This window comes from Malus domestica, chromosome 07 (genome assembly GCF_042453785.1).
Source record: "Malus domestica chromosome 07, GDT2T_hap1".
NCBI classification, from domain to species: domain Eukaryota; kingdom Viridiplantae; phylum Streptophyta; class Magnoliopsida; order Rosales; family Rosaceae; genus Malus; species Malus domestica.
The window spans coordinates 3799663-3811867 of record NC_091667.1 but is presented as its reverse complement, the minus strand read 5'-3'; the positions used below and the strand labels follow the sequence as shown (position 1 = coordinate 3811867).

At 36.8% G+C, this 12205-nt stretch overlaps 2 protein-coding genes and 1 long non-coding RNA gene across 10 annotated transcripts in view; 2 read left to right on the top strand and 1 right to left on the bottom strand.

Moving 5' to 3' along the window:
• The window catches only part of LOC103418550 (uncharacterized), a 36225-nt gene extending 33524 nt beyond the window's left edge, over positions 1 to 2701 (bottom strand). The window contains exons 1-5 of one of the 8 annotated variants that reach the window (XR_011582587.1): positions 2172 to 2701; positions 1848 to 1922; positions 1722 to 1753; positions 749 to 994; positions 54 to 387 (exon numbers count right to left, since the gene is read on the bottom strand). Coding sequence is in view for 6 of the 8 variants with exons in the window: in XM_029105188.2 (XP_028961021.2) it covers positions 54 to 290; positions 753 to 848 (333 nt within the window). In the remaining 2 variants the exon portion in view is untranslated. Of the gene's footprint in view, positions 1 to 53; positions 388 to 748; positions 995 to 1061; positions 1198 to 1721; positions 1754 to 1847; positions 1923 to 2171 lie in introns of those variants that run through there. The other 7 variants (XR_011582588.1, XM_070824443.1, XM_029105188.2 and 4 more) reach the window with 7 other exon arrangements.
• Positions 2702 to 4233: 1532 nt separating this feature from the next.
• Positions 4234 to 9190, top strand: LOC103438585 (protein LNK3-like). Its single transcript, XM_008377114.4, has 6 exons — positions 4234 to 4581; positions 5610 to 5985; positions 6400 to 6673; positions 7951 to 8040; positions 8142 to 8293; positions 8487 to 9190. The coding sequence occupies exons 2-6, from the start codon at positions 5621 to 5623 to the stop codon at positions 8842 to 8844; spliced, it is 1239 nt and encodes a 412-aa protein (XP_008375336.2). The 5' UTR covers positions 4234 to 4581; positions 5610 to 5620; the 3' UTR covers positions 8845 to 9190.
• A 161-nt stretch (positions 9191 to 9351) lies between these two features.
• On the top strand, positions 9352 to 9864 carry LOC139197306 (uncharacterized). The gene is made up of 2 exons (XR_011582571.1): positions 9352 to 9491; positions 9635 to 9864. It is a non-coding gene; the product is annotated as an uncharacterized lncRNA (long non-coding RNA).
• The last annotated feature ends 2341 nt before the right edge of the window (positions 9865 to 12205 follow it).

Sequence of the window (12205 nt, the reverse complement as noted above, 5' to 3'; positions counted from 1 at the left end):
AAGGTGCAGAAGCATAATTGCAGGCATTAGAAGACTGGATCGATCCAAATTACCTGCATTGGGAGGTACAACTTAAACTCAGGAGGAAGTTCCTCTTCAGAGTACAAGCCGTCAGAGAAATATATCCTCCTCAGGCGGCAATTTGCATGAACCTGAACTCGCAATGTCTCCACATAGTTTGTTCCATAGGCTCTCCTTGTAAAATCAGCTAGATTAAACTGGATTTGATTCCAGCCATCATCCATACTCAAGGGCATGGTGCAGATATATGGCTTCACTCGAGTTACAGCCTACAAAACAAAAATAAATGCATAACCTCTTGTATCTTTTATCGCTTTGACATTTCTAGAGCAGCACGACTACTCCAATGTGCAGCATTTTCAGTCACTGCATTATAAATTCAAATCAGAATTCTTCGGCAGTCAAAGTAATAGCCATTCAATAATAAAGAACAAAGATAGATGTTCACTAAAACATAAGAAGCATAAACGCTTAAACTTGTTTGCAACAGCGACAGATGTTCAGAAAACAACGATATGAGTTAATCCCAAATGAATCTTAAAAGACAACCATAAACGCCTAGACTTGTTTGCGAAATATAGATATCTTTGAGAAAAACATAAGAAGCATTATGGCGTACCAGAATATTCCCTGAAATACCAAATGGAAAAGAAAAGGAGAAAACAGAGAACATTAAGATCAGCCCATAACGCAGTTGATAAACATCAATAAACATGGGCAAACTTACACACTTGAAAGTTGGAAGCTCGAAAACATCGCCTGACATTCTTGTCATCCAGAATTTGAATCTCAAATGTGAAATATTTGTTCAGATTCTTTATAATCATAACCAGGAATGAAAGTTTTATACTCAGTGTAGCTGATGGGTCTGCTGGGCAAGTAATGTATGTGGACTGGATGTTCGACCCAACTATTTCAAGAACATTGGATTGTATGTCTTCATCCTGTGGTCATTTTATATGCCCGTCAACAACTGCTCAACAAAACAAAACATAATATCAAATCACCAGGCACAATTTACTCTATCGTCATGTTGATACCTCAAAGGCATGGCCTAACAATAACGCCTGAAGCAGAGATTGTTTTCACTCTAGCATAAGCAATGCTCCATAGTCCAATACAAACATTAAATCTACAGACATTCCAACATGCATGTGCCTCATTATTTACTTGGTCAGGAACACGCTTAGGAAACTCTAAAATTTAATGGTATAACAAAGTATTAAGGGATCCATCTGTTGGGGACTGCCGATTCTTGTGGCTAATGCGCAAAAGTACATGGTGTATTAACATGGATGTAGAAGGCTGAGCATGAAGAACTAAAATCTCCGTACTTAACAGGATTAACACAATATTAACTTAATCACGAAACAAGGTCTCAGCTTAAACATTCAAACAGAAAAGACAAACTCCTTTGACGATAAGAGGGATGGATTGCGATGAGGAAGACAATATTGAACCATGATTAAGAACCTTCATCTTCCAATTCGAAAGTGTGATTAAGCATTCAAGATTTATAGAAGCTACAGGCACTTCGTCAATACGGACCACAATTAGGAGAAAAAATGTGAAAGATGTAAACAACACTGAAGAGTCTGAATGCATCATTGTATATTGATAATTCGTAAAGGTGAATTTCACAAGAACCTCAAAATTCAATCAACATGTTTTACTTCTCCACCAGAGTCAAAACCACTCACCTTCTTTATCCCAAATCTGCAAAGGCTTGCTCCTGAGTATTCAAAACAATGCACAGCTTAACGTCCATGTTACAATCGCAAGGATAAGAAAATACTCCAAATACGAGAAAGAAACAGATAGCATACCCGAGGCTGTATAGAATGGACAGAAAACTGGATTGAAACGTGTTCTTGAACATTCTTACTTCGATCTAAGTCGAACTGCAACAAAAGAGCAACCATCTTAATTCATAAATTAAAAAAAAAAAAAAAAAAAACTGGAACCCCAATAATGTGAGCTGCACAATAAATAATTTGAATGATAAAACAGACTATTGCGTGTTCTAGGCACTAAAATTGCTCAAAACGCAACTAAAGCACGATTAGACAAATCGAGAAGCTATCTGCAATCCTAAATTAGATTAGCATTAAACAAAAAAAATATTGAAGTCGGACCCAATTGTAACTTACCCGGGAAAGAGTCCTCCGTTCAACACCGGCGGGAATCGCAGAACTTTCCGAGCCTCTCAAAAGCCCCAACGCTCGCTCATACACCGACTGCAAATTTGCAGACTATAATGCCCTCGTTGATGGCAACATAGTTCCCGCGATATTGAGGGACAAAAAGGGAAAAGTGAAAAAAATTGGCTGTAGAAAAGACTTGTAGTAAAAACAGAACCGCTGCTCTGCCGCCGTCGTCGGTTGTTGAGTCTCACTTCGCAGCTTCCATCTCAGTACCGGTCCTTCGAAGAAGGAAGACAAGTTCATAGCCATTCATTAAATATGGGTTTCGAATTCCAAATGTATATAATGACAGCTTTGGTTGACATGTATGCCAAATGTGGTAGCGTTGGATGCTCGTAAGGGGTTTGATTATTTGAAAGAACCTGATATTGTTCTTTGGACTTCAATGATTGGAGGGTATGCGCAAAATGGGGAGAATGAAGCTGCTTTGAGTTTGTATCGCAGAATGCTGAGGGAGGGAATGATGCCCAATGAACATCCTCAAAAAGCATGTTCGAGTCTTAAAGTGCTCTTAAACAAGGAAAGCAAATCCATGCCCGTACCATCAAGTATGGGTTCGGTCTTGAGGTACCAATTGGAAGTGCTCTTTCAACCTTCTATGCAAAATGTGGGAATTTGGAAGACGGCAATCTGCTGTTCAGGAGGATGCCAACGAGGGATGCAATAACTTGGAACGCAATGATATCAGGGCTTTCACAAAATGGGAGGGGCATTGAGGCTCTACAGCTCTTCGAGGAGATGCGGTTGGAGGATGCAAGACCCGACTACGTTACATTCGTGAATCTTCTCTCTGCTTCCAGCCATATGGGATCCGTCGAGAGAGGGTGGATGTATTTCAAGATGATGTCTAATGAATTTGGCATAGCCCCAAGGGTGGAATATTATGCTTGCATGGTTGACGTATGGAGCCGTGCTCGGCAAGTTAGATGAAGCCAAAGAGTTTATAGAATCAGCAACTATGGATCATGGTATGTGTTTATGGCGTTTTCCATTAAGTGCTTCTCGGAACTATCGTAATTACGAATTGGGAGCCTATGCTGGAGAGTGAGGTCCTACTCTCAAACCGGAACTGGAACTAGAAAATATCAACGGTTCACTTTAGTGCTTTTCCGCTTAAATTCATTATTAGTGATAGTTTGTCTGGTGATAACATTATTAAGTTATTTAGCAGGTTTCTGCATCAACATTCCATTAATTACTCTCAAGAACGAGAAATGCTTCTATGAATTTTTCTGGTCCTTGGATCGATGGCGAAATTATCAAAAATAGAGAATCTTTTCTGTATGCCGGAACATAAAGTGGCACATGTTCTTATCCAATTGAAGAAAAGATTTTTTTTGTAAGCACCTTTTAAAATTTATGATAACATGTGCTATATTGTTCCGTATTTCAGTTACACATGAAAATCTCCCATTCATGACGTTCATTGGGATCTTTTGTTCCACTAAGAGTTTATTATTTATATTATTGGCATAAACTTTTCGCCCACCGTGACAAGCGTTATCGAAACATTTTACCTGCTTCATTTTATTAGAGCGATCGTGGGTACCAGGAATCGTGTGGCCCTCATCTTCTGATACTCTGCATCCGACTGTATCTTATCCCTGTTTCCCCACAAGCAAACCAAGCCACAACATTTTTTTTGTTTGCTGCCCTCGATTTCCCCTAGACACTACGTGTCATTCAAGCCCAAGCATATAAAGCCACGTGTGCGCGTGGAAATCTATGCGGGACCATCGAACGTGAAGGCATTCACAGCTCACGACGTGTGAAATGGCCATTCGGCCCACGTACCGCGCTTGCCTCTTGCTTCCCCGAGACGTCGGTAATTAAACACCACAGGGGTAATTCCGGAAATAAAATATCAGATGCAGCTCTCGTCTCGGGCATCCCAAGCGCAATCCTACACCAAGTAATAAATCTGATTTCCTCACAATGGGGACCAGATTCGGACACGTGGGCCAATGAGAATGCAGTTTTAGATGGAGCCCTCGCAGCCACTAATCTCGGCCCTATTATTCTCAGCCACAAGAAATCGCAGCAACCAGCTCTTCTCCTTCCTCTCTCTCTCCTCTCTCCTTCCCTCTCTCTCTCTCTCTCTCTTCCATCTGTAATCTTGTTATCTACCTCCAAGTTGTCTATTTTTAGTCTAAATTAAAATCCAGAAAAAGCCTGGCCACCAAAAAACCACGGCCGCCTCATTTGTTTTCCAGCTGAAAACACTCAAACACTCCAAAGCCCACGGAAACCCATCTCAATTTTCAGTCTGATATATCGAATTTCTTCATCTGGGCTGACTTAAATCTCTGAATTAGAAACTGGGTCCTGTTCAAATTCCCAAATAATCAATCCAAAGGTATGTTTTCTTAGCTCTTTGATTTGTATCAGTTGTGAAAAGTCTTGGTTTTTTTTGGGATTTTACTGTTGGATGTTTTGGATTGATCTTGCTATTCACTGCTGTTATGTTATTGTCTGATGATGGTTGATACAGTGGCTTGACTTTTGAGTTTTACTTGATTTGATGAGTTCTGGATGGTTCTGATGCTGTGAAAGTGTACGAAAGAAATGAATTTTCAAATTTTAAGGGAATATTATATAATATATTGGATGCAGTCAGTATTGGAAATCAAAGAAATTGTGAAGTTAAATGGTTTACCTTTATTGTTTTAAGCAGATCTGGAACTAGATTTGAGCTCTTGTTAATTTGGTCATACTTTTCATGTAGAAGAAGCTTAGTTGACTAACCTTTTGAAGTATGCTTCTTGAAATACTTTTCCTTTACCTCTAGGGGCTTGTTTGGTGTCTAGGATTGGATTGTATTGGATTACTCATTATATTCGAGGTATGTTGAAGGAAGAAATTAAGAGATTTTATCCGAGTTGAAGGCATAATATGGATCACTCATTAATGAAAGTTATCACTTCGAGTCCCTACAAAATGGTAGGATTAAAAAGAATAAGCTTCCTTCATGTGTAATCCCTTATAATCTCTTCAAAATGAAAAATCATTCGTCTTACCTTCAAGCACACCTTGAATATTATGATTATCCTGTCCGATCTAATCCAATCCAATCCTAGTAATCAAACAAGACATCTAGATCTCTGTTTGATTACAAGAACACTGAGGATATAGTGGTTTAAAGAATAGATGAAATTTTGTAAATGATTTATTGCTTTGTTATCTAATTGTATAAGACTTGGAAGTGTATGATTATACTGGAGAACCGACATGAAGGGGATATAGGATTTCTTCCCCCCATTTTGCTTCTGGTTTTTTGTTGACTCGTCCTAACACAAATAAGTTCACAAAATCTGAAAAATAGAATTACATGTTGTGATGATTATTCATTTATGCTTGTTATAACATATCTATTATCCATTTCAGGATTAAGTCTCATGGATTTGTATTACGGAACTGGCGTTGATGATTTTGTTGTTCCAAATGATGGACAATCGGATAGGCTTCCATCACCAGACAGTTGGTCAAGATGGGGAATAAGTCCATCTGAATGTTTTCAGTCGACTAATAAATGCTTTTCAATGTATCCACAATTCAATAGAGAGCTCAACTTCAGTGGTAACAGTTTGTCTGGTGAAGCCATGATGGAAACTTCTGTTAATGAAAAAGATCTGTCGAGCAGTTCAAGTGCATGTGAAGGATTGTCCGAGGCCTCTCTTCAGCAGACCAGTCTTTCATACAATCGGGCCTGTAATCAACTTGAAGACCTAGCAGGACTCGACCAGATGGATGACATTTTCTTGTACAAGCGTAACCTCTGGGATTAAGATACTTGATGTAGTTTCTTAACTGCCTTAATTTGTCATAATCAATTGTGGCATCAATAGGAAATCCAGTGGAAATTGAATTGCTCCATTGTATTTTCATGTCATATCTGCACTATTTTATCTTGGGGCTGGTTCCAGTACGAAAGATGGCATCGGCTGCATGATACTGAATAATTTAAAAGCATAAAATCCAAACTTATAACACCATTCTTGGAAGATCCTACTTTTCTTTGACTATTTTAGAAGATAAAGTTTCATTATTGGTGATGCACTAGAGTCATTCAGTATCCATTGTTTCCAATATGCCCAAATTTTATGTGCTTTAAATTCAATCAAAATGTCATCTGATTTGTGCTTGTTTTTTAACATCTGATTTTCCCTTAATGCAGGAGTTCCTTACTTGATGATCTTCCTGGATCAGAAAATGCACACAAATCATTCTATTTTTGTTCTGATTCCAATGGCATGTTACCTGCTGATAGTATCTCGACAAGCATGAGTTTGGAATCACCAAGTATCTCGAGCAGTGTGCACAGTGCAGGAAATTCAATGTATCTTCAAACTCATGCCTTGTCACCAACTGTGGGTTCAGATAAAGGGGATGTCACTACTTCACAGTTTATTCAATGCAACTCGGAGCACAAAGATTGTCTTCCATTAAAGGTAAGATTTTAGTTGAACCATTAGCTTGCCTTGTTTGGATCCTGGGGACAGCTGTCTTCAAAAAATGCTTGGGTTACTAACAATATTCATATATCTATATGTTGAAGTGTCTAAGTGGCTATTACTTGCGTATTGCGTAGAACTTGGTTTTACTGAAAATCTGCTATGCTTTTTAAGTTAACAGGAAGTGCATAATTCTTTGTAGTTTCCAGAGTGTAAGATGGTATGTATGTAGTTTTAGAAACATAAAATCCCGATTTCATTAAAAGTCAAAAAAAAAATCTGGCTACGTGGATGCAGACTTTGTTTAATAATTTATCCCGAGAACTTCATCTTCGGGAAAAAATTCATTAACTAGGATATGAATCATATGATAACTTGAAAAGTTTGATGTCCTCAATCTGATCTGTGTTGTGGCCTTGTAGTTACTCTGTAAGACAAGTCACATTATCATCTATACCATATCATTGTTTATGCATTATGTGCTTTGACACAATTTTATGGCAATGTCCCAAGTGCTTTTATGTAATATCTATTTTTATTTAATACCACCTGAGGTTGCTGTTTTTGGGATTTTATATCTGCTAGTGTTTTTATTGGTAACTGTGAATCATCCTAGCTCTAAATTTTTAACATTAACCTTCTTATTTTCCTTGGTTTCAACACTCAAGGAAAATAAGAAGGTTTACTTTGAATGATATTATTTGTTATTCTACACCTAACTACAAAACAGTTAGAGTAATTGCTGTACATTCCATCGAATAACATCTTATTCTTATATTTTCTTATGTAATTAAAAAGAGAAATGCTTTTTAAAACTAAAACAAATACAAATTGTTTGTAGTTTTAAGCCTTCTAGAGCTCTGTTGTGTACTTCCATACTCTCTCCTTCCCTTCTCTAATCTCTCCTCACTCATCTTTTTTTCCCTCCCCGTCTACATGAAAAGAGATAAAAGGATTATGATAAAGTATTTAACTAATGGGCCTTACATTTTTCCTCGTCTTTCTTTTATTTTGAAGAAAAGTTTCACTATGTTAAAAAAAAAAAAACACTTATTTTTGCTGACAGACGTATGTTCTCCATATAGTTAGATTTCTGCATCTGTGCTCTCTCATTGTCTGTTTTTATTTGCATGAAAATGAAAGAGAATCCCTCATTGAAGGTTGCTAACATCTGCTATTGCAGTTGATTTTTTGTACTAGCATTTGTATATTTCTGTAGTAATTGTTTTCTTGACCAGCAGTATCTTATTAATGTAGTTTTGTTTATGTTACAGACAGCAGAAACCAGCATGATTGGACTTGGTGGTGAGGAGTCATCAGTTGAAGAGTCTGTATTACATGAACTAGAAATGGTGATGAAACAGGTAAACTTAAATTTTACAAGCCGAATAATGCGCATGTTGTAAAGCACATCCATCACATTCATCTTTTGTTATGAAATCTTACCCTGTTTTTTAATGATCAGTTGAATGAGAAGACCCGAATTTGCTTTCGAGATTCCTTGTACCGACTTGCCAATAACTCAAAAGAAAATCACGCTACACAGAGCCAAGATGGAGATGAAGCAATGGAAAATGAAAACGCTTCATCATGGACAGCCCAGGATGAAACAGTCAGGTATATTTTGTAATACTTACTGCATTACTTCTGTCTCGTTAGAATATAATTTGTCCATTTCAGGTTAGAAAACTGGCGTTGCAGAATCGTGATGGTCAAATTATAGTTTAGTTTGTTAATGTTTTTGCCATGTCCTTGTCATGGTTATTGTCTCTCAGGCCCTTATTGATCGAAAAATAAATTTCATATTCAGGCCAGGGAGCAAGAAAAGGATGGAATCAGAGACGAACACCATTGACAGAGCCGTTGCAAACCTCATGTTTAATGAGATGGACTTTAATGCACAAGACCTTTCTGGAGGAGCATCATTGGACTCCAAACAAGAAGTCTTTGGAGCGACTGAGCAACAAACTGACAACACTTACCGGCCTCAAATCTCTCATTCACATATTCACTCGCTTTTACCACAAGATGCTGAAGTTCCAACACTAGGTGAAGGAGACATGGATGTGGTGACAGATGATCAAATGCACAGCAGTTTACCGTCATGTAATGCTCATGGGAAGCGAAAAGCTCCAATGAGGGAGTTCGAGTCTACAACTGGGTTCTAAAAGGCTATTCAAAGAAAGGCGTACATGGCAGTAGTCAAAGAACTTAGCTCCAACTGCTTTGAGAGCGGTTGTTACTGCGCTTGGTACATATAATCCCGTCTAATTAGTGTGCAATGTTCAAAGGTTTGATGTCTCTCTGTTCTACTCAGTTTTGATCGACACGTGAATGAGTGAATTTAATTCAGTAACTCATCATAGACACGGAATTACGCTTTCCTACAGAAGGCTCGTGCTAATTTCGCTGTAGTGTGTTGTATTCGGAAGACTTTACATGCATCCTCAAGTGTGCGCTGTAACTTGTAACTTGTTTGGATTATTTTTTATTGCGAGGTACATTTGTAGTCTATACAGTCTGGGATCGGTATCACTATAACTTATAGTCTATATGGTTTGCAAGAGGTGTTTTTTGTGGTTGGGTTGTAACAACTCGACCTCCTCGCTCTGTCCTCCCCCGCCCTTTGTTCGCGCCACCTGCAACGGCCCCAATTCTTGTTCGAAATTGGTGGAGCAACCTACCCCGATTCTCGTTGGAGATCGATGTCGTGTTGATGGAGCTTGCACAAGGCTGTGTGCTTGCTTTAATCCTTCGATTTGGGGACTTTATGGCCTAATTTGGGCGTTTGGGTTCAGCTTAACCACAACCTCTGGTCAGTTCTCCACCACACCAGTGTCCTTTTTCGTTGCCACATTCTCTAGATTCCGGCGGGTTTTTTGTACCGGTATTGGTTCGGCCCTGGTACGATGTCCCGTCTCCAATTTGACTCAACACGTTTTGTTGTTAATTTTACAGATGTGCGGCTTGGCAACTCCTTGCCTTGGTGTTTACGCCACCTTATTTTCTTCTCTTTTGTGCCACTTCGGGGTATTGAGTTGTGCATTGTGTGATTGGTCTCACTTGAGGACCAGATTTACGGCAAATGTGCTGTGGGAGCTTCCTTTTAATCTAGATTTGTTTATCCAGGCTTACTATCTTGATTTACTCGAGCAAGTAAAGCTGCTATCTTGATTACTTAGGGTTCATTTGAAACTATTACATAATTGCGCTTATTGCAGGACTGGATTGCTTGCACTTCTACTAAGGATTTGTTCCAAGAACATTGTCATCAAACGTTTTTGACCATTTTAAAAGTACTTCTAAACAAGTTCTTATTTACTTAAAAAAAATTATTACTGACACTTTGGTAAAGATGATCATGTAATTTATCTTAATTTATAAAAACAATTCTTTAAAATTTAAATGCTTGTTATGAGGGACTCGTATGAGTGCCTCTCCCTTCTCTACAAATATAAATATGAATGTTTAATTTAACAACTTTCAACTGAATAAAGAACTTAAACATTATAAAATAAAATATATAAAACTAAGATAAAATAAAGACAAACTTGTGAGGGGCTGCATTTTAGTGCAAACTACTGTAGGACTTGGATATGAGGAAGTAAACGATCAAAGATTCAATGTTGTCAACATTGACTTCATGCTCCTCGACATGCTCTCAAATTATTCTAAAGTCAATTATATAGACATTTTCTTCCCCTTTGATCACTTCTTTCATGGAGTTTTAATGAAAATGGTGAAAGTAAATAAATTATGGATAATGCTATTTACGCACTTATTTTTATTTTTCATACATTCTTATTAATTTTTTTTTATCATTGTCTTCTTTAGTTTCTTCGATTCGATGACTGAAAATTAAGCGAAATGTATAAGAAGTAAAAATAGTTGTAGATAACACTACCCTAAATTATTTTGCTCAAGTTCCTCGTATGCCTTATGTTCTCATATAGTGGATAACTTGATACTATAGTAATGACAATGAGAAAAAAACTCGACTTAATCAAATTGCAATTGATAAACTTTTTAGAGCCAGCATGGTCTGTCATAAAAGTATCAATATTGCTCTAACCTAACAACATATCAATAGGTGTTGGGTTTGATGAACTTAACTGTATATTATTTTGTCATATCTTGAAAAGCCTTGGCTCCTTTTGTAACGGGTCGCTCTGAATATATGTGGTTAACTGTACTTACTAGAAAATAAAGGTTACCAAACTTCTTTTGGGTAGTGGCTGTTGAATATAAGTCCAATATCGGGGAATTGAAAAAATAAAATATAATATATAAGTGTATGGCTTCACTACTTAAATACTGAGATTTTTTATAATAAAATCCAACACCTAACAATAAGTGGTTAAGTTAAGACAATATTAGTGTAAGTTAGGAATGGACTAATTACACGTCAACATTCTAGTTTTTTTTTTTTTTCCTTTAATAGAATTTATATATGTTTTTTGTCAAATTTTTTTTATAGTTTATGGAGAGTTTTATATTACTTCTGATATTATCGATCTTGTGGATAACTTTTTAACAATTTAAACGAAAGTATATTCAGTATCTGGAATTGAGGAAAGACAATATGTTTATTGAACCAAACATTACTAAAATGGTTAGTAAAATGAGAAACGAAAACTAAGTAAAATATAATATTCATAGTCAACTGGCAAGAACAAAAGTCAACTGAAGTACCGGACGGCTGATTAGATTAACCTTCAAAAATTATGTGACAACTTAAAATTAAAAAGAAATAAGAATTAAAGGGAGATATTTTACGTTTTACAAATTATGTGGGGAAAAAAAGCATTGCTAATATGGCTTATTTGTGTTACAATTTGTATCAAAATTCATTTGAAGGGATGATGACCAATGTTCTTTTTTTTTCTTTCCAAATTAAGAATACTTATCAAGTTGATTAGTAGATAAGCACTAATGTCAGAAAATTAAGAGTGCACTACTTATCGTACATATTTCTTCTCGTGTGCAAGGCAACAATAAAGCCTCAATTGGAGGAGATTTTTCAGTTTGTTCGAAACACGAAGTAGTATATCATTTTTTTTTCATGTGAAGTAACACTCCGTACACCGTGAGAGATTTTTCAGTATGATCGGCACGGGATGGTACACTACATGTTACTATATAAATGATGGGAAAAAGTAAATAACTTAAAAAATAAAAAATTTCACCACTTACATAAAAACACGTAATGTATCATCCGTATTCTCGTTACCGGACACACTAAATTTGTTTCCTCAACTGGAGTTAATAAGTAGCTTCGAAAATATCTAGAAACATGTTGACGCAAATAAAATAAAGAAATAAAAACTAAAAAGCTTATTGCCACGTACGGCTTTGTTAATATATCTATCTTTAGCTAAACCACCAAACTAAAAGCCTAACCAGAGTCACTATAAACAAGGAAAAAAACATTCGATACCTTAGTTCCCCCATTAAACTATTCATCAATAATCGCAACGTGCACACCACAAAATTACATACTTAAATTCCTCTTCTTACACATCCTAACTC

What these genes read in the sequence shown, in the direction of transcription:
- LOC103438585 (XM_008377114.4), top strand. Translation starts at nt 5,621, where the DNA reads ATGGATTTGTATTACGGAACTGGCGTTGATGATTTTGTTGTTCCAAAT. An exon ending in AAGATTGTCTTCCATTAAAG is followed by an intron (nt 6,674 to 7,950) that starts GTAAGATTTTAG and finishes TTTATGTTACAG; the next exon opens with ACAGCAGAAACCAGCATGAT. An exon ending in GCCCAGGATGAAACAGTCAG is followed by an intron (nt 8,294 to 8,486) that starts GTATATTTTGTA and finishes TTTCATATTCAG; the next exon opens with GCCAGGGAGCAAGAAAAGGA.